Here is a 26701-nt window from a genome sequence, read left to right as displayed (position 1 = left end):
GGAAGTCCATTAAGGAGGATATCAAATGCACACCAGTTACCTTGTCAGCTGGAATATTTCCCATTTTTATACATCCCATCCAATTCTATCTCAACCTAGAAGCACTTTAAAACATCTTCAGCACATATATAACAGAACAAAAAACATATGAGTTTCAATACGGGCAGACTGTGAATATTGCTTTCTCTGTTTTAAAAGGAACAGCTTTATCTCCCCCCGGCAAACAGTACAAAGGGCCAGTCTGATATTATTTTCTGGTCCAGGAGACTTCACTGTAGCTCATGTATAGAGCAACTTGCCATGTGGATCCTCAGGATCACGCTGGATCATTCTGGAGGACTCCATCATTGGAGAGCTGATAGCAATGTTTCCCAGTCATGCAACAGGCAGAAGTATAGTGTCCATATGAAGTACCGCTCAATTCTGCCTTTAGAGGAACAATTCTCGCACATCTGGCTGACTTATAAAACAGCAGCTGCCGTGAGAAACACTCAAGCTCTAAGGAAGCGCATTATAGAGAGAAATGCAAAGTGCAAGTCACAACTACAGCTATGTTTTTAGTCTAACCCAATTATAGAAGTAGTAACAGGAGTTGGGTGGGAAACACCTTGCTACTTTCATTCAAATCTTTTGCAGAATAGCATGAGAAGTAGAACAGACTTCAAAGCAAACGTCATAACTGCCCATTGACACAGGGGTGAGGTACTTACAGCTGAAGATACTTGGAGGTGGATGCTCTGTTACAAGCAGACAGTTCTCTTCATCACTGTTATCCCCACAATCATTTTGTTGGTTACAGACCAGTGAGCCAAGATACAAGCATTTGCCACTGGTGCAGGTGAATTTGCACTCTGAAAAGTACAGCAGAAGAAAAAGGAAGATGTGAGTACTTTTTAATTTGTTCTTTCATTGTCTATCAAGGTTTAAAATTATTTAAATTAATTCAGCTCTACATGTGGGGGTGATGTAAAGGATTCTTCTTCTTCCTATTTGACCTTTGGAGTCCTGTATTGCAGTACAGTTTAATAACCATCTTAATTACTGATTATTTAAATTGCACAAGAAATTACAAAATGGCAATATGCAGCATAAACAAGTTAGGCACTTATGTTTTAAAATTATACAGAATTATAGCCCAGGTACCAATTCACAATTCACACAGTGAGGTTTTCCATATTATAATTTACAAGTGTCATCCACGACTGTTAGATTGTGTGCAACCCATCAGAACTGCAGAGTCTTCTCTTTTGTTAAGTCCCATCTTGCTTTTCATGAGTTAGTAGATGCAGAAGTGATCATTACAGCTTATCACATACATCACACACAGGAATTGGCCTTAAGTCTCTGTGTTTCATTTTAACAGCCCAATTTAGTTGTGTTTAAGAATTACTGAAATCAATAGGACAGATTAGATGCTACTAATTTTTGTTCATCTCTGAATCAGAGCCATTCTCTCGAATTCTTTTAAAAACCAAGGTTAAGGCAAGTATTTAAAATAAACATGCAGAAAGCAGCTATCAAAAGAAGAGTTTGAAAGGAGGTTACTTATATATGTGCATATATCAATTTAACAGATTTATAAAGTGTCCCTCATCACGTTGTAATTCCATGGCAGTTGTCAATAAAATAACAAAGACAAGATACAATAAATGCATCAAAGCAGTACAAACAGAATTAATATAATACCAAACAGCCAAAAAGAGCAGATTAATCATAGACTAAGCACCTGTTCCATTTTTTCCCAGTCCAGAATCTGACACATATGTGGAACTCCAAGTGCTTTGTACAGTAGATGAAGCTTGGTAAACACAAGGAGCTATTTTCCTTTCCATACCCAGAAACAAGGACATGGATCACTAAATCCAGGATTGTGATGACTAAATCTGCATTTCATGATTATTATTATTTTTTTAATGTTTTGAAGCTTTTCACATCTGAAAGTGTCAGTTGCAGAGCAGGAACAGTACAGCCCCTCCCCTACAAACTGTATTTAATATATTGATTATTTGCTACTAAAATATGCAGAAAACTGGTGAAATTGCTTTGTTTAATTTCAAGTGTGTACATTCAAGTACTGGGTGTACATTCAAAAATTAAGTTCTTTGCAAAGCTGGTTGCTTTTAAACCACATTCAGCATCTAGGACAGTGGGAAGTGTGGTTTTAGAAATTATATATAATGTATACTGTAGTGTATTTGAATCCATACTAGGCAAGAGCTGTCTGCTTGTGTGTCTGCTTGGAATGCTGCCAGCTTTGGACAAGACATAATAATCATTAGTTCCTGTCCCTGCATTAAAACAAGGCTTTAAAGCTGCAAAATGTCTCAGCTTTGATACTGTAATATGCACGAATCCATCCAGGCCCATAAAATTATATCTCTGCCCACCTTTCTCAACTGCCAGATGGAGATTAACAAACTGGAGGACTGCCACAGTCGAACAGTCACTGTTTCACCCTATGTGCTCAATTCCCAAATGTCAGTATTGCCAAGCTGCTGAATACATTTCGAGATCTTCCTTAGCTTGGCAAAAAAAAGCTTAGCCCAATTGGTTCTAGATTTTCAGTTTCCTATCATTATTTCAGATTAAAGGAATGTTTTCTTAAATAAAGGCTGATGAGGAAAAGAGCCTGCTTTTCATTTGCAAGGGTCTAAAAGCCTTAATTAAATGTACCGAAGAGTAATAACATGCACTACTTCAAGGCCTGCAATCCAACAGAGTGGTATAAGGGAGAATCATAGACAGCCCTCAATCCACATCTTACTAGCTTTCAACCACTTTAGTCAGTTGTTACTCCCACTAGGGATGCCAACCTGAATAAAATATTGGAGGGGTAAGCCCCGCACTGCATAATCAATTACATGATGTGGTACATGCACACCATCTGAATGGCAATGCCCATCAACTTTGGGGGCAGGGGTCCCTAGCAGTTGGTTCTTATGACTACCACCATGTTTCAAATGCACAACTGAAGCTGGGAGATGGCCTCCCATCCCAGTGCCATACTAAGACAGTTCACTGCTTGAACCCAGTCACAAATGGTGAGACTGCAACAGCTCTCTGCTGAAAACTTAACAAGTCTTGCTTGTACCATTCAGACTATTCATGCCTCCACCATTCTCTCTTTCATGAAGCCACTTATAATAAATCTACTTTTTAGCTAAATTCACTTGTATCCAAGGCCAGGAAGGAAGGAAGGTAGGCAGACAATGCCACTGAAATCCATATACTCAGAAGAGAGGTGAACAGACTACAGGCTTATGAGAGCTACTTACATTTTTTACCAAAACCCAGAGATCTGCCAACTGAAGGCAGGTACGAAACACAAACACTTAGGAATAAAGAATGCCAAGCCCAGAAATGTATTAGGAACATCAGAACTGAACTCACAGTTCTGCTACTCAAAAATCCACTCCTAGTTATACTCCTCACCCCTACCCCTGCCAGCTTTCTTCATGCCAGTAATGAAATTAAGGATGGGGGGGCAGAGAATCATTTTGATTGTTATTGTTAACTATTGAGAGTACAAAATTATTTCCAATCTATTGCAAATCACTCCTAGATCTTTTAGCAGATCCCAATTTATTTTCTGCCTGCCCCTGATACTGACACATTAGTCTCTTTTGAACTAGAATATATATGCAGCATGGGTCAGGAAATGTAAATAATAATAAAAAAACTGTTGGTCTAAATGACATTTTGAGCTAAGTCTCTCCTATTCCAAAGTATTTCCCATGCACCAGTAGTTTCAGATACTCTTAATAAATGCAGAACATCAGACTTCCACATATATACACTATTGTATGAAAACACTATCTTAAATGTCTCTCAGCTCTTTGAAATTACTTATTTGCCTTTTTCAGAAATCTTTGGAGACACTTCCCCCTTGTTTTAAACCTTTATAAACAGATACACATTCAAACAATTCTCTTAAAATCATTTACAGATCTACTCAAAAATAATCCCCATCAAATTCAATGGTGCTTACTCCCAGGTAAGTAGTACAGGAGTGCAGCCTTCCTTTCCCATTCACAGTAGTGTTTCAGTACTAATGACTGAAATTTCCCTCTCTCCCCCCCCTCCAATAACAGGAGGGAGCATTTGTTTAAAGAAATCAAGCCTAGTTAGGGTGCAGTGATTTAAATCAAGGCAATTTATATCATCAAGAAAAAGGGGAAATTTAAGTCAATTTTCCAACTGCATGATTCTGTACAAGTAGACATACAAATTTGTTGCTATAACAAATTAAAGCATATCTGTTTGCAACTAAACAGAGCTATTATGCTACCAAGCATGCAACATACTTTTTTTGTACTATAGAACTTAAATATGCCTAGGAGAAAAACTGAGAACATGAGGTTTCCAGTTTATCCCTCTTCATGAGCACCAAGCAACACCATTCACTTGGCCTATGAGCCCAACTAGATGTGATGAACAGGCCATGGCTATTATTCACTGGATTTCTTACCCGCCCTTCATCATATTTTCCAAGAATTACTCTAAGAACACAACCTTCTCGGGCTGGTAAGACGGTGGCAAGATGAGCTCCTCATACATTGTGGCTTCTGGGCAAGTTGGGTCATCCAAGGCCATCCAAGCCTACGACCAGAACTTGGAATCTGACTCTGGGCCATACCAGGTAGATACTCCATCACAATGGTGACAATTTCCTGGGGCCCATCATATAACTGGAAGCCTCTGCAATCAAACAGATTTCCTTTGGGTTCTGCTGGTCCAGATAAATTCAGAAGCAATTGCCTCACTATCCAGGGAGCAGGCTAGGATAGCAAGGACAATTCTGTGACTAACAAAAATTGAAGAGGCTGTTAGGAATCACGTCAGTTGTCTCAAACTTGCACTGGTAAGGAAATCAGAACCAACCCAGGGTGCATAATTGTGCCTAATGACATACCAAAGAGATCTCAATAAATTGAGTTGTAGCACAGCTTGTCTAGACAGGGGGGTGGTGTGATCTAAGTTTTAAAGATAATCCAGCATGACTGTGTTTTATAAATAACTTTTCAAAGTTATTCCACTTCTACTTTCAAGTGGCAATCAGCAATCCTGACTGGTCAGTTACAGAGCAGCCCCTAACCCTATAGGTAGGAAGTATTAGCAGCTATGGATTAAAAGATTAGTTGGATTACAAAAAAAATCATTAGGCTTGCATCCCTACAAAGTCCAAAAACAACAAAACAATTTCATCAGATATTAAACTGATTATTACTGCTGGTGTGAATGGGCACTGTGCTTAGTTTGCACACATTTGTGTCCCAATTGAATTGCTACTTACCACACTGCGTGCATTTCATTGCCATCTAATCCCAACTTTTATAAATTTCCCCCTCTACACCAAATAAAGAGAGGTGCCAGCAGGAACTCCAGCTTTTCAGCAGTGTGACCTTTCCTGCCAAGGGGAGATGCTGGCTGTCACTGACAGACTTAATAAAATAACTTTGCACCAACTTTGGAAAAATGCTCCGGCTCTGGTGATCCTTCACGAGAAGAGAGTTTAATGAAAGTGAGGCGACTCAAGTATAACTCCCTATGAACCTGGATACAATAGCTAAAGCATAGGGGTAGGTTCTCTAAAACCTATTGGCTTCCATGAGATTTAGGTAGCCTAAATGTCTGCAGAACTGCAGCATAGAGCATTTTATGGATTAAAAAATGGCACCTTGAAGAGTGCCCAGAAGGCAATGTTCAGCCGATAGGGTAGCTTCATTAGAAAGCAAGCCATTGCATTCTGTGTAAGCTGCAGCTTTGAAACAAATTGTTCTTAAAGAAACCCTCTCTTTTTAAAAACGTAATAAATACATATAGTAAGTAGGCTTTTGGATAAGTACCAAAGAAACTGTGGCCAAAGAATTTGATACATATATACCTTGATGGGGCAGTAATCATTAAATGCTGAACTGTGAAATGTAATGCCATCATTATTTTCAATGCTTATTTTACACATGCTGTGTCTACTCACCCGTATACAATCCCATCCCATTACATTACGGTTAGTGCTTTCAGACTTTCCTTTGCACTAGGCTTCATAATACAAACAGCAGCACCATTGCTTTATCATCCAGTTCCACATAAGGCACTTTAATTTACAGGTAAATGCTGCCTGTTTTTGTTGGTTGGTTGGTTGGTTGGTTGGTTGGTTGGTTTTTAATAAGGTCAGCTACGGGGGGGTAGGGGTAGGGTATTGATAGACATCAGTATTTAACAGCCTTGAAATTCTTGGCTGACTTGATATAAATAGTATCATATACTAAGTGTGCATCAGTTTGGTAGGTACTCCAAACAACTAGATTAATTGGGGGGATTCAGGGAAGGTTCTCGCATTCCTGGGTTGGATTGCACCATTAACAAGGCATGTCAAGCCAGGTCAGGGATCAACCATCCAAGTAGCTCTCCCCCCTTGTTTTTTTGTTCCCAAAAAGTTAAAACCCGCAACCTCCCTGTCCCCCAAAACAAGCACACTTCTTTGTGAGAAAGGAAATGAAACTGACTGGGGAAACACTAAGAGGTCAAGAGGGGAGAAGCTTTAAAGCATGGACTGTGCCTGGAAAGCGCGGAGGAAAGGTAGGTGTGGATAAGCCTTTAGTTTGTTTCAAAACGGCATGAATACTGACCTGGCCATACCCTCTGACATGCAAATTACATATTCATGGTTCAGGATGTCCAGGGAAATGCCTATAGACACTAATTGTTAGGAAATGGTTTGGAAGGGGAAACCCATTAGAGCCCAGGAAAGATGACATATCTTCCCCTCTCCCAGGAAAGGGGGACTGGAAGAAGGACTGGAAGCAGTAGAAGGAGGAAAACAGAAAATCAAGACATGGACACAGAGAGAAAGTGAGCTGAAAACCACTGTTTAAACTGAATTCACCTAGTGGGGTGCTAGCATCTCTTTCTGGGGATCTGGTGTGCGATAGTGGTCGGGAGTCTGCTAGGGACTAAGACCATAAGAAGAGCCTGCAGGGTCCTGCCCAGCATCACAGTCACCAGCCAGACACCTAAGGGAAGCCCGAAAGCAGGACCTGAATGCAAGAGCACTCTCCCCCTCCTATACTTTCCCGTAACCAGTATTTTGAAGCATTGCTGCCTCCAGTGCCTAGCCATCAAGGTTTGTAGCCATTGATAGCTTTTAGTTCCATTAATCCGTCTAATCCTTTTTTTACAGGCATCCGAGTTGGTGGCCATCACTACCTCCTGTAGGTGCAAATTCCCTAGTTGTGAGCTGCCCATGTGGGTGGGGTGAGCTGGGGCAAGGCACGCTGCATGGAGCCTCGCCACCACCTCCCCGTCAGCTGTAGGGTGGCTAAGCGAAAGGCAGCGGGCAGACACAAGCCCCACACTGCCGTTTCAAGTAGCATGAAGCCTGCAGGCACCTGAGCCACAATGCCATTCCCAGGAGAGACACGTGGCTCGGGCATACTGTAGGTCCCAAAGTAAGTGCTGCCCTCCGCTGTTGGTGCCCAGTGCCCCCCCCCAGCTGTGCCTCTGCATGCCAATCACTGAGCAATGCCTGCAGTGTCCCAGCTTCAGCTACCATCTGTTTCCACAGCCAACTCACAAAGCTCACCAGTAACACCTCTCTCCCCTGATCACTTCTTACCAATGGTCTAGTATTGCTTCACCTCATTTGTCACATGCTCTTGTGTGAAAATTTAAAGGTACACCTTATTCTCCAGGTTTCTTACCTAGCAGCCAAAAACAGTAGCCAGGGAGAAGAAATGAATAAAATAATTTGTTGCTCTTCTAGCCTCTACATACTCATCAAAATAGCAGGGTGGTACAGATGGGAACTAGAAGATAGATAGACACACACACACACACACACACACACACACACACACACACTAACAGGAGGAACTTTATCACAAAGTACACAATTTGAAAAATAATCAAGTAGCATGAATAAAATGGACTGTACTCAGAAAACACATCCCCACATATGGTAAACAGTTTGGGCAGCTACAATATGTTCAAAAACCCAGTAACCTGACAGTGTGATCTTCACAAAACCACAATGTCCCTGAGGAGCACATAAAAAGTTCTGAAAAATAAGAAATAGCTTATGAAAGCCAGTCTGTCTATTAGAGAAAGTAAGGGTCTTTGGATAAATGTGACTATGCAGTACAATTATATAATTTTGTGCCATGAGCTGAAATTAACTTCACTTCTTTTTGGACAGTGCAATCAGAAGTAGACATGCACTCCTAGGTACATGAGGACTGCAGTCTGATCTATAATCCTTCCCTCAAAATCTAGGGGGAAAGAAATCTAGAAGGAAGTCAAAGTCATAGCCCCCAACCAATTTATCACTAAAAAGGAAGTAACAGTCTAGAATAAAAAAAGTTATAGGAAGAAAGTTTGCATCTTCAGTTACTACTTTAAAAACAAATATAAATAGAGGCATGAGACTGAACTGTATCCCTTCACAATGAAGATATTTTATGGAAACAGCTGGTACACAGTGCATGAGATCATTAGACAAAAGTTTGTATCTTCAATATCAGCAAAAGAAATTAAGGGAAATTTAGGCTGTGTACACAACATACTTTTAAAGAACCCCCCCCCCAAAAAAGAATCCTGGGAACTATAGTTTAACTCTCACAGAGCTACAATTCCCAGCACTCTTAAATTACAGTTCCCAGGATTCTTTGGTATAGATGTGCTCAGAATGTGCATGCAAACTTAACTTCTAAATATCTGCTAAATATTTAAAAAAATAGAGAAGCCATAAACCATCCCATGTCCTATAATGGCATGAACATATTTAGCATGCTATAATTATTTTACTATCACGGTGAGAAATTAATCACCCCAGTCACTCTAGCACACAAAATTAGTTTAACCCTAAGTGTCAGCTTCTTGACTGAAACAATGTTGTATGACAAAAGCTGGGTGTTCATATATGTGTTTTGAGCCAAAACAATTTCAGGGTATGCCAAATAATCACACACCTGTTAACGTCAATTTTTGTGCTCTAATCATGTGAATTTAACTACTTCCAGCACCTCCAGCTGTTGATCATGAGCAGATGCAGAGCAGCCATAAGGGAAATCTCTTAGAATTTCAGCATCACTGATCAAAAAGTGGCAATGAAGAATCTCCCGGGTCCCACAATAAGCCAGTCCTTGAGTATAGCAAAATAATAATGCTGTTTGCTATCAACCGGCAAATGGCATAGTAGTGCCACAACTGGCATTTGGCGTCCATTATTTTATCCTGCAGATAGCTCCTTTGTCCCCACTCTTCTAAACTGTTCCCTAAATCGCTACGCGTCAAGATATACTTTCCTCTCATTGGAATTATTAAACTGAATGAACGATAACTCTGAGTCTGCCTCTGTTCTGTTTGTGACTCTGCTCAGATGAAATACATGAGGCCAATAATCAAAACACCAACAGCAAGTTCAGAACAGGCTTACAGTAGCGCATGTGGATGGTCTGTTCAGAGATGCTGAGTAGGGGTGGCTTCTCTCTCACACATTTCACATCTCAGTGCTCAACAGAGCTTAAACCATGAACTTCCTGAATTCAGTAACATTATGGTTGCAGTTCTGCCTGGCGGTACACAAAATGTGCTTGCTGTAATGGCTTGATCTGGTATGGCACAGCCTATTTCACCCATGTAAACCCTTCACAGGAGATTGCAAACATAATGAAAGTGCATGTACTAACTTACCAATACGTTAGGTTCACAAGTTTGGTAGCGTTACCAACACCAACGTAATTGCCTATGCAAACATATTTGGGTTACACAGCCTCACATTCATATGGAGAAGAGTAGCAATATATGAACTAAAAATAAATGGACACAACAGATCGTAAGACTGATCATGAGAGACGGCCTTCTTGGTGATTGCTTCCAGAATTTGAAAATTCCTCCCTAGAGCAGTTAGACTGGCTCCCTCCTTGTGGTCCTTCTACTGGCAGGTAAAAGACTTTCTCGTTCCAGCAGGCTTTGGGGAACTGGCTGCTTTTAACAAAAGGGCTGTGTGGTTTTGAAATTTTAATAGTTTTAATTCTATCAATGTTTAATTGCTTTTAATTATTGCTTTTGTCTATGTTTTTAGCTGTTCTTATTTTTATCTGTAAGCCACCTTGAGTCCCTGTCAAGGAAAAAGGCAGGGTATTAATAAATGGATTATGATAATGATGATGATAAGACTGTAGTGATTCTAATTTACCAGCAGCTCAACTATATACTGGAAAATGTAATCATGTATTGGAAAAAGGTAAACATATAAATATGTATTGCGTTTTTTGAGGGGGGTATTACTTTTTTCAGGGACCTTCCTCTTCTATACTGAGACTGCCATGAAGTTGTTACATCACTTCCCCTTATTTACCTTCCTGATCTTTTTCAAACTAACAAAATCTCTTCTTAGTATCTCAAGCGACTAGGCCGACACAGCAAGCAGAGTTAGAATGGGTTGCTAAATATTGGGTCAATGTGATTATCAATCCGACACCATCACAAACCAGACACACAAAATGCACTGGCTGCTTTGCCTCACACACTGATCCACAATGGCATATTTCTATGTGCCAAGGAGGCGTTAACATAACGCTGTCCCGCAATGAAATTTATAATCACCTTTGCAGACTTTAACTTTTATAAATGTCTCAAAGGATTGCTGACGTTTAAAACACATTTTGCATTCAGTGCTTTCTCCCTCTCTTTCCCAACAGCATGTTTCTAATTTCTAGAGCTGTCAACCAATTAAAGATTTGAATCAATTAACTGTCTGGCTTCTAAGTGGCTAATCGATCTGTTAACCAATTATTTTTTTAAAAAAAAAATCACATATTTCAAAATTTCAATAAAGGTGACTCAATCAGACCTTTGAATAAAGATGACAATCTCTCCAAACTGTCAATACAGTTTTGAAATACTCACTGAACATTGGATACAGGCCAGAAAATGGAACCTGCTTTAAGCTTATTTTTCATGAGATTTGCCCCATATGCTACCCTTTCCTGCCCACCGAAGTGCTGTTGAGAATTCCAGACTGCGTAGTGGAGTTGATAAACCATGCACAAAAAAGCACAAAGCTTGCTACATGAACCACACTGATGCATCTTGACATATTTCTCTTGCAACACAGGTGTGAACTTAAAAACAAAATGGGGGTTCTTCAGTAACTTTCAAATTACTCAGCATTTGCTACTTGTCAGATCCAGTAATCGGAGAACAAATTTAAATTTGGAGTTAAGAGCTTTTGTGGAACTGTTGTATAGAAAGTGGGCTTCTTAGGGCAGAATGATCCCCCCTCTTAACACCCAGAGCAGCTCACGGTAGTGATCTCTACCATTGTGAGTCCATTCCTTGTTTCAGTTATACACACTGTTGTGACAGTAATCCATGCCTGCATGTTAGTGTGGGGTTTCTAGAGCTCTGGAATTTTATGAAGCAAAAGAGAATAAAGGGATAGTAAGTGGGTCAAAGTTAGAGGGTTAAACCACTTTGTCCCATTTCTAGTTTTCAGTACTTTACCTTTAATAAAACATCTAAAGATTTTAGTGACTCCCTTGAACATACTTGGCATGAACAAAACAAAATTATATAGCTCCAGATTCAGTTTTTCATGCCCTGTTATTTCATAAGCGGTTCAAGTGCTGGAATATTCTGAAGCCATGTGAGCACTTTTCAGCAAATATGCACAAGTAAAAGGCTGCAAAGATCCGTTTATTTTATTATCTTGCGGTATCTATAAGACAAAGACAGGGACTGGCAGCACAATCTGATGGCATGTTTTGTGACCCTGTCCAGTTGTAATATATGGAACTACTAGGAAGTAATTCTCACTATTTGCAATGGAGATTAGTTTCTACTAAGTGTGTTCAGCCTGAAAGTTTAAACTATGGATGGTGTGTGCTGTAGTAGTTTTTAAACCAGAGAAGACAATTTATTTTAATTACTCCATAATTATCACCAAATGATGCTTTTACATTCTAACAAAGTGATCTAAATATGAAATTTGATAGAAGAATGTTATTTTAGCACTAGCCTGTATTTCTAGACAGTGTTCCACGGTTACTAAGTGTAAAAAAAAAGAATTTTTATCTGCTACATATCATTTGATGATACTTAAGAGACTGCATTTACTTTTAATTTATATCTCAATTGCTGCTATATCACTCTTTATTACAGGCCCAATGAAAATATATAAAGTTGATAGTCTTGCATAAGTCACAGTACATCAGGAATTATTTGTGAAAATGATCTGCTTCTTTTTCAGAGGGGAATAAGAAATGGGAAGGTTTATTATGAAAATCTGTATCATGCAATGAGTCAAGATCAAATTTATCAGTCAAAGTGAGATAAATTGTGATTAGGGTTCTGCAGTATGAAATAACAGCATCCAACTTAAAAGACATTGTCAAGGTCTGGCATGTTCTATCTAAAATTGTTGGGTTGTTGACTGTCAGCCTCCCAAGGTTTCTATATCTAATGAAAGAACAGATCCACTGGGACTTCTGGTGGCAAGATTAAATTTGGTTAGTCTCAGGAGATCATACCTCTTTGCTTATTTATGTATTTAAAGCATATTTACCCTGCTGTAAAGCCAAAAAAGACTCCCAGGGTGGCTGACAAAGATAAGTAACAAGATGTTTCACACGTACCTCTAATGGCATATGATGGTAGCAGACCCACTTAAAACTTGACATAAAAAGGGGGCGGCGCGAACGGCAATGGTGGTCCTCTTTGCCTTGTAAAGGGGAAGCTCCGCAGAAACGGGCCGTCCGCTACGGTATATTGATTAAAATACGGTATATTGATAATTCATTTGTAGATCTAGAGCCCCAGGACTGAAACTGACCAGATTTGAAATTCACAACCCTGTGATACAAGACTATCCTGGAATTATCAGATATATACTGCCAGAGGAAGAAAAGACTAGTAGCCAGTACTATTCTTCTGGAAAAAGAGGTGGCAGAGCTCACCATGAACTTCTCCCTTGTCCTCTTAGAATGGCAATGCCGCCCACCTGAGAGGTGCTGGAGCTGAGCTCTGGATTGGGGGGGGGGGAGCCCTGCTAGTAGCGTTTAAATTTCCCAAGTATCATCACAACTGTGCATGCCTGTGTAACAAACATTCCATACTTTCGAAATTTTAGCTGGCAACCATATCGCAAAACAGCACCTATCAACACACACATATTTATTAACCCAGAACATCCAGACAACAGTGTACTACAAGCAGATGCCTGCCCGGCAAATCTCTCCAGATGACTCAGGTAAGAAAAACAAGCCAGAAACCAAACAAAACAAAACCCTAAGGATCTTTAGCTAATCTGAGCAGGCTAAAGATTCCTTTCTGACCTCGGATATGTTTCAGGTTGCCATAATTTGCCCTTTGTCCAATATTGCTATGGTCCCATTTCAGCTGCGGACAAGTGTCCTGTGTATAGCCAGACAATCATTTATCAGAACATTTATCATAACATCAGTCTTTCCAGCTAGTCATCAGAATAAAGGAGGCTACCCAGCACATTGCCACAACACATAAAATGGATTGTATTTTAACCCAATAGTCCTAAGAGCCAAATTCTCTGAGAAGCACTCAGCGGTTTTGAAAAGGCAGTGTTTTTTTAACACCCCCAATTACAAAATGTTCATCCGTGCTACCTTTTCAAACCACATTTGCTACATGTGTTACCGTCTGCTGTATCTTCTCTCCAATGCCATGTGAAACACATTAAGCAGTTTCTTTCACCACAGAATTATTCTGGCAAGCAAACTGCATTTCTCCAACGAGAAAGAAAATATGCATTCCTTTACGAGTAGAACAGATTCCTTAAAACAGAAATGGCGAACCTGTGACCCTCGATGTTGTTGGACTCCCAGCTTCCATCAACCCCAGCCAGCATGGCCAATGGTTAAAAAAAAAAGGATTAATAAAAGTGAGCTGTATTCCAACAACATCTGGATGGTCACAGATTCCCCACCCTTGCTATAAAATAAGCCACAGTGAATTTTCGCTGAGCCAACCATTTTCTCACTTTACTGGCAGGTCTCACGTCTGTCCAATGTCTTGCCTGGAAGAACTGAGGGGCAATATTTGTAACAGTGCACACAGAGCATTTCTTTCAAGATAAACAGATCAAGTATAATAAGACTCAGGAGGAGGGGAGGGGAAATAGTGCGTCATCTGCAATTTCCATTTTTTCCATTTAAATCAGGAACTGATTGAATACACAGCCGGGCTCCATATTCATCTTCCGCCAGTATAAATTACTGGTTTGTATAGTCTAAGCCTCCAGGATAAACATACAATTTCTGAATCACTCATATCCCAAACAAGCATTTCATGCTTTTCTGAGCCACTAAACTTGCCCTGTTTACATAGCCCCTTCTCTCATACCACAACCTATATACAAGCTATCTACATTCAACTGTCATTGTACGAAACTGTTTCACCAATGAAGCTCTCAGAAGCACTGATTGTGCACAGATGTTTGTTCCAAAGATACATTCTTTGTGACTGTGCTCATCTTTAAAAAAAAAAAGCTGAATTCCTTATTTACCCCACAAAGCTCCCTTTCTGACTGCACCCTTAAATCAAATGGGAGTAGCTTAAGGGAGAACACAAATGTCAAAGCAGTCAGAAAGCTGGCCATCTTCCTTCCCTCAAAAAATAATAATCAAAATATTCCAAAATTAGACAACACAGCATTAGGAAATAAAGTCAGAGCAGGAACAGAATGAAAGACTCAGTGGACAGCTCACACTTCCCTGGAGTTTCTCTGTTCTTTCCTGTATACCATCTGTTCACATAAATCCATGCTCTGCCAATTATTTTTGCCATCTCTGATTTATTCAAGCAAACTATTACCTGTTGTAATAATATTAGAGTAGGCTCAGACACACACACCCTCCCTGCTGAGCAAGGGGATATTTTCACAGTCACTTCCAGTCTGATCCCATGCATATTTACTCAGAATTGCCCTACTGATTTCAATGGAGCTTACTTTCAAGTAAGTACAATGTGAGAGTGTAACCCAGCCTGGGATGTTATGCTTTTTCTTTCAGTGGACTTGCCACATTATTCCAAAATATGGTGCTGTAGCTGCTCAGTAGCATTAAAAAGGCCATTTGAACACACTTGCAGACACTAGCCTTGACTGCTACTTCCTATATTCCAGGGCTGAATATAGGTTTTTGGAATAATTTTCTGCTGAGGCCCTGGTCACCTTGCATAGGAAATCTTGTGAAGCCACTAGCGTTGCATTTGGCTAACTGTTCCTAACCACAAGAACTTTAAAAACCTTTTTCAAAAACCTTAACCCTACCCATTTGGATGCATAGATGCTGAACCCCTTCAGAAACTGGGATAAGACAAAGAAATTATCACCCTTTGTCTCAGCCTATGCAGCAAATTCAAAAGAATTCAATGCATTTTGTATCTTCAAAACAGCTTTCCTTTTAAGCTAGATCATTCTAATAGCCACCTCCAGAAGCTATTGTTCTAAGGCACCTCTTTTTGAAACCAAGGACAGAATTTGATTGAGGTTTGTTTCATGTTTGTACTCCATAAATGACAACAGAATGTTTGCTCTGCATGGGCAAGTTCAATTCCTAGCCCATTGGGAAATACTTTCTCCATGAGTCCCCAGGGTTTTAAGGTCTACTGATAAGGCTCTACTCCAAAGAGTATCTTTATGGGGGCTAAAATTATTTTATGTCAGGAGCAGAGCCTTTCCAGTTGTCGCTCTGTAGCTGTGGAATACAGTCTCTCAAAAGGCCTATCTAAATTTTTTAAATTGTTTTATTAACACATTCTATATGTATTGTATTTTAAAGTTGTTTTATTATGTGTAAAATAAAACAACTTTAAAATCCAATACACCCAGTTAATATTTCCCCAGATACAAAGAAAAATAAACTAAAAAGGCTATCATGAATTCAATGCCAAGGGTTTTAATAGATAAAGTTCAGTTTGGGGTCTTGCCCTGTTCATCTCAAATGCAAGTGCCTACAATAATCAAAGGTAATGTTGCACCATGAGATAACTTCTTAAAGCTTTTTAAAATTAACATGAAATAAAAATAGAAACAAATAAATGACCATAACTAAATCTGGGGATGTCACAAACTCTAAATTCTGTAGCCAGTGCTCTTGGAATTAATTGCACCACAGATGCTAATTGATGCAACTGTTATACTGTTGGTTACCCATGAAAATCACTTTAACATACTATATTATATTGGGGGATTTTAAGCAGGTTAAGGAATTAACCACGCAACTGACATCATGTCAAAGGATCATTTGTAAGGAGGCGAAAATGACAGCAATGTGGTAGGCAAGTGGGACTTCTCACATTATTTTGTTCAGTGATTGGTAGAAGAGCTGACAGCTGAATTGTCATCTCTGCAACTCACATCAGGAAGAGAAAGCCTACAGGCTTGTCAAAGATACCAGGAGCAGACAGCCTTAAATGATCACACCATTTGCTCACAACCGGTTGGAATGTTACCAACTATCAGGCCTTCTATTCAGGAGGCAGGATGCTCCGTAAGGAGAGTAGCCCGCTAAAACTTCTAGAATTCACATTTCAAGGTGCCAAGCCCTGACAGACTGTAGACTCAGCACTGGTGGTGCAATTACAGTTGAGCCAAAACAATGATGAAGGCTCTAAAACCCCTGTAAAAGGGGGAAAGTATCTCATCTTGAAATACTTCTTTATTCTGTCTCCTGGCCCAGCACTACCTTCACTGCAAGAGATAACATTTGCAAGCCCCAATATATAGCAAAACATTTGCACTTGCGGCAGCCACAAAGCCCATAGCCTTCTCCATCACTGAACATCCTTGTAGCCAACAGCATGGATAACCAATATGGTGTCCGCATTCCAGCTATTATTGGACTATATCTCCCATCATCGCCACTAGCTGTGCTCGCTGGGGCTAATGGAGTCCAACATATGGACAGCACCACATTGGTTATCCTTGAACTACAGTCAAGTGGCTTTTCCTTTTCTTATTCCCTTTCAAGACTTACAATAGCAGAAGTATAGGACTCTATTTTTGAACATACACAAGGGCAGGCACGAACAGCCATGCACACTTTGGAAGGGAGAGATATCTCCAAAGCAAGGGCGAAGTCTCAAAGATAAGTCTACCCTAACTGAAAAATATCAGGGGGAAGTAACAGACATAAGAGCACAATTAGTATCACCTGCAGTGTCTGCAAATCAAGCTGCCATTATTTATCTGTTTGTTTCATGAAATTTATACGTATACCCCTTGATTGTGTATATATATATATATAAAGCCTCAAAGCAGATAAAACAACAAAATCAAGAAGAATTCACAACCGTACTTTCAAACATGCAAAAGCTAAAATACTAAAACAGATTAAAATAACCTAAACTTTGTAAACATCCAGGTAGGTTTGTCTAAAGAAGAATGTTTTTAGTAGGCACCGAAAAGGGCATACAGGAACAAAAAGCTAGCAATCCTAGACAATGCAACATAATTGTTTTGTGGGGACTCTGAAGCACACTTGTGTCACATTGTCCACAAGGTAGAGAATATTTTTAAAGGGTCTATACAAGTGAGATATACTTAATGGACATTCTTTAAAATGCTGGCATCTTTTACCAAGACAGATTAGATACCTAATACTTATTTGTGTTGCTACGGTCCTAAAGTTGTTGGGATTATTATTTTTTATTAAAACCCCCCAAAATAACGGAATTCTAGATGAATTTCAAAACCAGTTTCTATTTGTTCTTCATTTGTTAGAGCAATGAATCTCGGGTTTCTTTTGAAAGACTATAGTTGGGTCTACTAGGATTTCACCACTGTGAAGAAAAGAATGTAACCCTGGATGGTATTCATTTCCTTTTATTGTAGGGTTCCCAAAAAGCCCTGAACCAAACAAACAGAGAAGCAAACCACATTCAGCTTCTCCTACTGATTTAAAAAACTGAGCATCTAAAGAAGTGAAGCCCATCTGCCAAGTTCACCCACATATGAAGAATTTTTGTCTGAGCCTACAAGTTACATTGTATAATCGCAGTGTTTTTCCAAGTGGCCTCTGTTGGCGTCCAGAGGGTCACCGCATGCTTTTGCTCATAATTTCCCAGGGTTTTCTAGCCAACCAAAATAAAGCAAAGACTGCAAGCTTTGACAGACAATGTTTGGGTGCCTCTTCAATAAGGCACACATTCCACAATCCACTTTATACCACAGGAGTCACATTGATTTGTGTAGTATAGATTACTATAGTATAAACATATGGATTGTAGTCTTCAAGCCTTCAAAACAAAAACAAAAAAATGCATGAGTTTTCCAGAGTTTGGGGTTGGGAAGTTCTCCAAAGGACATTCTGGATGCAAGTTCCTACCTTCTTTCATGTCTCGTGTGAAAAATGGCTGCAGGACTGACCATAGTAGAAGTTCTCCATCCCATTCTCTCTGCGCAGCCCACACAGATTAAGTATTCTAAGAATATATTTATTCTAGCTGTATATAAATCTGGACCTGTGCACCGTGCACACCAGGTAAATTAAAAAATTAATGCATGCACCCATCATATCTGATGCATAGTTCAGTATTATGCTCAAGTAGAAAATGTATCACAAGAACCATTACTTAAACTCCACCAACAGCATGTAAATTCATAGTTTTAAGGACTCTGAGGACAGTGGTCTCATAGCATAAATGATTGTACATCTTGCCCCCTTCTGCTTGTGCCTGCACAGCCATTTTTGAAGGACCTGACAGACAAATCCTGAATCACTATGCTGCGAAATGATCAGGATGAAAAGATTAGCAGGTCTTTTCTTACGTTTTCTCATTTTTCACATATGTCAGTGGTTCTATCTAAACACAAATACATTTGCTTTCAAGGAAAACATAATTTGTCTTGATATTACGGGGGGGATCCTTACCTGTGAAAGCATTTGTGGCCTGAAAGCCAGCTTCCTGCATACTGCTCTCCCAGAAAAGTTTGTGATTCCAGTCTTAACCTGTCCTTTCCAGAGACAGCTTCCAGAGTTGAAGCTATCAAGTCACTTCCATCTTTGCTTGTCAGTGTCCATTTCTTCCCTGCAAGCTGGTATTTGGCATCATCCAATTCCCACCTGTTCCCAGGTCCCTTGAGCCCTTCAGTAAAAAGGATGTGCGTCAAATTCAAATGGTAAGTGCAGATCACATGCCTCAACCGTCCTGCCAGAGAATTTTGGCCACTGTGTCCATGTAAACGAAAGCAGTCATTCCACACATTGTTTTTTTTAAATTCTCTTTCAAACTTTAGTTCTAGTCCTCTGCTCAGAAAACATCACTGGGTTTGCTTGCTTACTTTCCTTAGGATTCAGCCAGATGTGGTCTTCATTTGTCTTCTGTGTTCTCTTTGAGCTTCACCTCCCCCTCAGGCAAGCTGAGAAATTAAAAAGGAAAAAGATGTTTCCTGATGACTTACAGCAAGATTCACAACATTCAGGGAATAAGACCATGTGCGTCTGTGCACACGCAAACACCCCATTTAGTAGGGAGTGATTGCCCACATAAAAGTAGATCCTTAGACGGAAAATACTGCAATTTTGCTGAAATGCAAAATGTGACCACACAACTCTTTGAAATGCAAAGAGAAGCAGTGCTGAAGATGTCAATATGCATCTCTGAACATGATACGATTTACATTTCAAAAGCCATATTTAGTAAGGATGGGGGAGAGAAGTACAATAACAAAACTGGAGTTAAAAGGGAAAAGTAAAAACACTCAAGACCCTCAAGCCTATTCTATAAATTAATCAGGTCTCACCATTACCATTTTCTAAAACTCTCTTATAAAATATGACACTATGTACCACCTATTTTTGCCCTTTAGAGGTAAAACCTCAGAGAAAGCGCATATAGCAGGCTAGGAACAACTTTTGTTTTTCTTAAAACCCAAGTTGCTGAAATTATTGTTCAGCAAAAAAATTACCTTGCATTTGTGTTGGTTTTTTAAACGTTATATTTTAACCGGGGGCTGTGTCCCTGCTCGCCATGCTCACCAACCTCTGTCCTTCTCCCCCTTGCATACGGGTCACTCCCATTTCCATGTCTTCTCCTTTCTCCTGTGGTGCAGCCCCCACTGTGTGTGCACAAACAGGTATTCCCACCCCTTTTCCTTTATAGTTTTTAAACGCAGCTAGTTATTTTGCCTAAAGGGACGCGGGTGGCGCTGTGGGTAAAACCTCAGTGCCTAGGACTTGCCAATCGCATGGTCGGCGGTTCGAATCCCCGCGGCGGGGTGCGCTCCCATCGTTCGGTCCCAGCGCCTGCCAACCTAGCAGTTCGAAAACACCCCCGGGTGCAAGTAGATAAATTTTGCCATTAGTTATTTTGCCATTTAGTAGTCATCTCCTTATCTTGAAGAATGTAAGCAAGGTTGCAATGGGGATCCAGCTGAGGTGGGCCCCAAACCAGGCTCTACCTTAATCAGGGGAAACTGATGATCCCCCCCCCCGGCCTTCAAAATATTACTGTATTAGAAAACCATTCTCTAGTGTTTTCATTTTCAAGAGGAAAGCATGATTCCCATAAAGCAATCTCCCTCCCTCCCTCATTCTCTCTGCTCACAATTTGAGTCTGAAGCTAGGGATAGTCTATTTCCAGAAAGGGAAAAATTCTTAAGGACAAGAGGCCTTCCTATGTCGGAAGACAAGCTGCACAGGCCTCTTTTCCAGAAGCCACCAATTGCGTTCTGTCTCGTATTACATAGTGGCATAGAAGCACTCTTGAATGTGGGCTGGATCCACCCACTTTTGCTGTTGATTTAAAAGGCTGATGACGGTGACACAGCTTCAGAGCTCATGGTCTAAAGGTTTTTACGACCCGGTCAGATTCAGTTGTGTTTTTTTAAGTGGCATTCCAGGGTGTTGCTGGCTGTGTGTTATTTATTTCCCTTTCATTATTTGTAAAACCAAAGTCTGATTTCAACTCTTGATTCCTGGAATGTCCCAAAGCATCTTTGGCAGGACTTCTGCGAATCAGTATGTTCCACACACCAATTACAACAGCAAGTGAATTTGCTATTTGAAGGAGGCATCTTATTTTAACCAGGTAGAAAAATATTGTGTTATCAGTCCTGGGAAAGTGTGACATCCTTACAATAGGTGTACTACTCTGAGAGAACTACTCTGTGCGTAACAAATAAGAAACATGTTTAAATGCATTATGCAGAAAACTGCAAATACCTTTCCCAAGGCACTATACTTTAACTCCATTGTTTGCTCACCCCCAGTCTGAAAGGGCTATCATGTTTACAAAGAACCGTCACCAACCTGGTGTACACATGTGGTGGATCTGGTGCCGGCTGAGGAGATATGGAATCCCAACAACATCTGGGGCAACAGATGTTCCCCATCTCAGATTTAGGGGCAACCATATCTCTAATAGTGAAGAATGTGAAGAAACTGGAAGCAGAAAGCAAGAGCTTCAAACACAGCAGGCATCGCTCTGTCAACTAGGTATTATCACCTCTTTGACTGGCAAGCAGTATATGAAGAGCCAGTGTGGTGTAGTGGTTAAGAGCGGTAGTCTCGTAATCTGGGGAACTGGGTTCAATTCCCCGCTTTTCCACATGCAGCTGCTGGGTGACCTTGGGCTAGTCACACTTCTCTGAAGTCTCTCAGCCCCACTCACCTCACAGAGTGTTTGTTGTGGGGGAGGAAGGGAAAGGAGATTGTTAGCCACTTTGGGACTCCTAAAGGAGAGTGAAAGGCGGGATATCAAATCCAAACTCTTCTTCTAAAAAAAAAGTTTCCTGCTTGGCAGGGGGTTGGACTCGATGGCCCTTGTGGTCTCTTCGAACTCTATGATTCTATGATTCTATGAAGCCCCTGGACTGACTATATGTAATATAAATATGAGGAACCTGTCTTTGTGTTATTTCCTGGTCAGTACAGCAGACAGGATCCTCCTTCCTGCATTTCCCCATTTTCTAGCTTCTGGACTCACAGACGTCCATGAAGGCACAGGTCAACTCTGTATCCAGGGTGGCTGTTTACCAGTTCCATCTGGTACGCCAGCTGAGATCTTGCCTTTCTGCCCACTGTCTCACTAGAATGGTACATCATCTGGTTATCTGCCATTTGGATTACTGCAATGCGCTTTACATGGGACTACTTTTGAAGGTGACTCAGAAACAACTAATCCAGAATGTGGCTGCTAGACTGGTGACTGGGAGCAGCCGCTGGGGCCATACAGTGGTACCTCAGGTTAATAACTTAATTCATTCCAGAGGTCCGGTCTTAATCTGTAACTGTTATTAACCTGAGATACCACTTTAGCTAATGGGGCCTCCCGATGCTGCCACTGTGCGATTTCTGTTCTCATCCTGAAGCAAAGTTCTTAACCCGAGGTACTATTTCTGGGTTAGCGGAATCTGTAACCTGAAGAGTCTGTAACCCGAGGTACCACTGTATAACACTGGTCCTAAATGATCTGTATTGGCTCCCTGTACATTTCTGAACACAAGTCTAAGTGTTCGTGTTGACCTTTAAAGCTCTAAATGGGTTCGGCACTGTATACCTGCAGGAGCTTCTCCATCCCCATCACTGAGGTCCAGCGCTGAGGGCCTTCTGGCAGTTCCCTCATTGTGAGAAATGAAGTTACAGGAAACCAGGCAGAGGGCCTTCTCAGTAACTGCACCCACCCAACTGCACTCACGTTACTGCACCCACCTATGGAATGCCCTCCCATCAGATGTCAAAGAGTTAATTATAAGACCTTTCGTAGACACCTGAAGGCAGCCCTGTTTCAGGAAGCTTTCAATGTTTTGTTTTGTCCCTTTATATTTTGCTGGAAGCTGCCCAGAGTGGCAGGGGCAACCCCGTCAGATATAATAAGAATTATATTCTCTGGGCCTAAAATCAGGTGTGGCTGGCCACCTACAGACCTACTGAAAGAGGTATTCTTTTCTACCTGCATATTCAGGTCAAGACATCAGAGCAACAATATTTTAGAGGGCTTTGAGACTTGATCACACCATGTGGTTCCTGGTTCTAGCCACAGAATACTGACCTAGAGAAGTAAGTTGGCTTTTTATGTCAGTTCAACACCAAATTAGTTTGATAGAATACTGCAAGCACTGATTAATTCAACAAAATCATAGAAACAAGTGCACATCAGCATGCAGCTTTCCTAAAGTCTGCCACTCCAGAAGATATTTTTACCATCTGAGCACAACTGAGCTCTTGCAAAAAAATAGAACTCATTTATAAAATGCTTAATCATTCACAGAATAGCTTAATGAGCAGACCATGACTACAAATGTATTGAGGAAATGCTCATAGAAATTCACATCTTCCTGGAAGGTTAGATCAGCTAGTGCTGCAAAAGTCCATCTGCTGTGGCCAGCAGCTGCTCAGGAGCCAAAAGAATCTAGGGAGAAAGCCCCTACACTGTTGTATGCATTACTGGGCAAAGCGAGTTCTGGTTTGCTCCTGCAAATCAAACCATGCTGCAAGAATTAATTTGATTTATTTACACTGTCCCAGTAGTCAACATCTTCCGTCTGGGCGCTAAATAAAGAAGTGCAAATGTAGAACATTATCCAGACAAGCAAACAGAGTTGAAAGAACTGTAGACGCAATCGGCTGCAGGGTGTTCCTGGCACCAAGGCTCACAGAACTGAGACAGACAATGCTTTTTTTTACAATTTGGAATTGGCAATCTCCAAAACAAGACTGATATATGCAAGACTCTTCCACTGAAGAGAATAGAAAATGCATTCAATCATTGTCACAGGCAGTCACCTACTGCATTAATCTTTGTTATATAACAGAAATTATATGTGTACCTTCTATCTATAAACATGTGTATGTATTTCCTCCCCAACTGTACAATCTGATGCATGTTGATTCAGAAATAAATCCTACTAAGTACAAAAGGACTTCAACTGAGATTTTCTTTAACCAACTAAGCCTGCATCCATCTCTAATATCCTTCACAAAAACACACTTGCCCAAAGAAATTAACCTGGAAAGTGCTCCACCAGGGGGAAAAAATCCTTCCATGATGCTTTTAAAAAGTAAGCTCTGAAGCAAGCATGAGTAAACTAAATTCAGTTTCTAGGTAGCCTGAAGGCTCAGACAAAGGTATACTTCTTCCATTTTGACTTAGTTGTATGATAAAATCCACAAAAATGCACTGAACACTCCATAATGCCAAAAAAATCACCATATTTAGGGCTGAAGGAAACTATCAGTCACAGGAAAAATAATAACTCCCAATATGAAAGCTTTAACAGCCTAATGAAGAAAGCAATAAGTCAGCTGCAATTTTTCTAGATAACAGTCAAGAAATATACTCTAGCCTGAAACTTTTCCAAAATTCACTTTGTTTCATAACATCTTAGCATGGAGACTAAATATCTTTCCTAACACAAAGAAGACTATGGACATATAATTCTATCCCACATGAATACAATTTGCTATTAATAATAATACCCCTCCATGTGTAATTTACCATATTTATACACTCTAGAATAGTTAGCTTTGGGGCTAAGTATAAAAAAAGGAAAGGACCCATAACACAATTTTAGCAACTAGAGAGACGTGGTGTATAGTCATATACAATTTGACCCATATGCTTATGCCAAATAAACTTTATGGGGTTGTCAAAATCTGAAGGTAAGAGAGGCAGGGGTTTTTTGTGGAAGAAATGGAAATGGGTCTATTGTGGGATTTAGATGTTAGATCAGCTGATAAGTTCAGATGAAGACTTCTTGTCGTTTTCCATATTGTGGTTTAAATATCATTTACCAGTGAGTGCAGAATGGCAACATCTGCAAATGCAACACATGTTGGAGTCTGTTTATGCACTGTCTGCATCGAGTGCTTTGGCATTTCCTAAATTATTGGAGGGAATAAATGAATCTTCTCGGAAAGCTAAATCCACAACTGCTGCCTATAAAGGCCTATGGGACTTTTGGAAAGTTGATGTTCAATAACTTAAAAGAGTTGTAGAACAGGGAATTAGAATGTGCCATACAACCTAAACAATGGAAAATTGCTTTAGAATCTATAAGGAATGTTTTATATTTGAAACTTATCCTACAAAAAATATTCTTTGGGGTATATTGGACTCGATAACATTTGTACAGGAAGGTAGTGTCAAATACACATTGATGCTGGAGATATGATGCTTGAAAGGCCTTGTTGAGAAATAAGATGTAGGCATGTCTGGTGATATAGTATTTTTAATCTGAAGTTGTTATCTGTATAAATTTTGTACTGCCCAAATTAAATACATTTGTTCATGTACTTTTTACATTATATTCCTGTATCATGGGGGTTAAAACAAAAGGGGTGCTGCAACCCTTATGGTTGCCAAGAGACTTATACTTCAAGCCTGAAAAGGCTAAATGCTCACCATCCATTTTGCAATGGTCTGCAGACCTCACTGCCCTGGTTACATTTGTATCTATAAACACCAATTTCATGTAGGTACCTATTTGGACACCTGGATGGCTTATATTGACCTTTATTCTTTAATTTTAGAGGAAAGTAATATTGGCTATTGTATTCACAATATGAGCCGACAGTGTGTATAGCTATTGCGTGTCTTTTTCTCTCCTTTAAAAAAAATCTATGTTTTTTCTGCTTTGTTAAATTTGACACTTAAAAAAGAAAAAAGAAAACCATGCACTTACCAGTGTAAGATGTGCTTATTATCTTTTCGTTGTCACGAAAGTATGCCCTGCGTTTGCATATCCCTTTAAGGTATCTGAATTCTCTTAGGCTCCATCATGTTCAAGCATGGAGGTCATGTCTCCCCTCCATCAACCAAGTCTGAATACACAACCCAAAGTCTGCTGTCTAGCTAAGAAGTTATATAATTTTGGCAGTAGTGAACGCTTTGACAGCCCCATCTCCCAACTTCCCAAAGGTGTTATGTTCATTTTCTTGACGTATGTTCTATAATTGGCTGGGCCTAGCAACCTGTCATTCAAAGCCACCTGGGCGCAAAAGGCAATATAGATATGGTAGCTGTAGCCCTTTGTCTCTCACCCTACAACCAACTCCAGGGGCTACTACCAACAGCAGAGGTAATGCATTTTGCAATGACAGTTTGGCTTAGTGCTTTCCTTTAGATTGCACCTATGCACTGACTTTCTCACTTCCCTAAATAAACTGGTTAATCTGATTTCTGGACTCGACTTGTTTCTGAACACTATTGTCATTTCCCCCCTGCCCTGCAATTGCTTAGAGTAAGACCACCTGGGTTATGCTACTCCTTTAATGTGCATTACTGTACATCAAATGTACTGCTTTAATGGTTGTCAAAGGAACAAGGTGTTGCTATCCATCTTCCACAGAGGTTAAGGTTGGGCAAGACAAATTTGCTCAAACATCAGTTGGTGGCATCCACATTAAAAACCAACACTCTTTTCCATAAACACTTTCCACTATTATTTTTACTAAAGAATGCCCAACAGGCTTTGACCGATAATAAATTAAACGCTATTTACGAGGTACTGACAGCAAGTCAGTACCGTAGTACCAAGCAACTTTAGAAGCTTTCCAGAAACATTTTTAATGCAACTGTTTAGGGAAGTTTTTAATGACTGGTTTTTAATGTATTTTCAATCTTTCATTGGAAGCCGCCCAGCCAGATGAGGGATATAAATTATTATTATTATTATTATTATTATTATTATTATTATTATTACTACTACTACTACTACAACTAT

At 40.1% G+C, this 26701-nt stretch overlaps 1 protein-coding gene and 1 long non-coding RNA gene across 2 annotated transcripts in view; one reads left to right on the top strand and one right to left on the bottom strand.

Annotated features, from left to right (window-relative positions):
• Positions 1–19045, bottom strand: part of LDLRAD4 (low density lipoprotein receptor class A domain containing 4) — a 176804-nt gene extending 157759 nt beyond the window's left edge. The window contains exons 1-2 of the mRNA XM_083518814.1: positions 18909–19045; positions 711–851 (exon numbers count right to left, since the gene is read on the bottom strand). Coding sequence (XP_083374940.1) covers positions 711–851; positions 18909–18948 — 181 coding nt within the window. The 5' untranslated portion in view covers positions 18949–19045. The remainder of the gene's footprint in view (positions 1–710; positions 852–18908) is intronic.
• Positions 19046–19068: 23 nt separating this feature from the next.
• The window catches only part of LOC310714020, a 29279-nt gene continuing 21646 nt past the window's right edge, over positions 19069–26701 (top strand). The window contains exon 1 of the long non-coding RNA XR_014529524.1: positions 19069–19156. This is a non-coding gene — a long non-coding RNA (uncharacterized lncRNA). The remainder of the gene's footprint in view (positions 19157–26701) is intronic.

The sequence above is a fragment of the Podarcis liolepis genome (assembly GCF_965112155.1).
Source record: "Podarcis liolepis genome assembly, chromosome: 8".
Lineage (NCBI taxonomy): Eukaryota > Metazoa > Chordata > Lepidosauria > Squamata > Lacertidae > Podarcis > Podarcis liolepis.
This window is presented reverse-complemented; position numbering and strand designations above follow the sequence as displayed.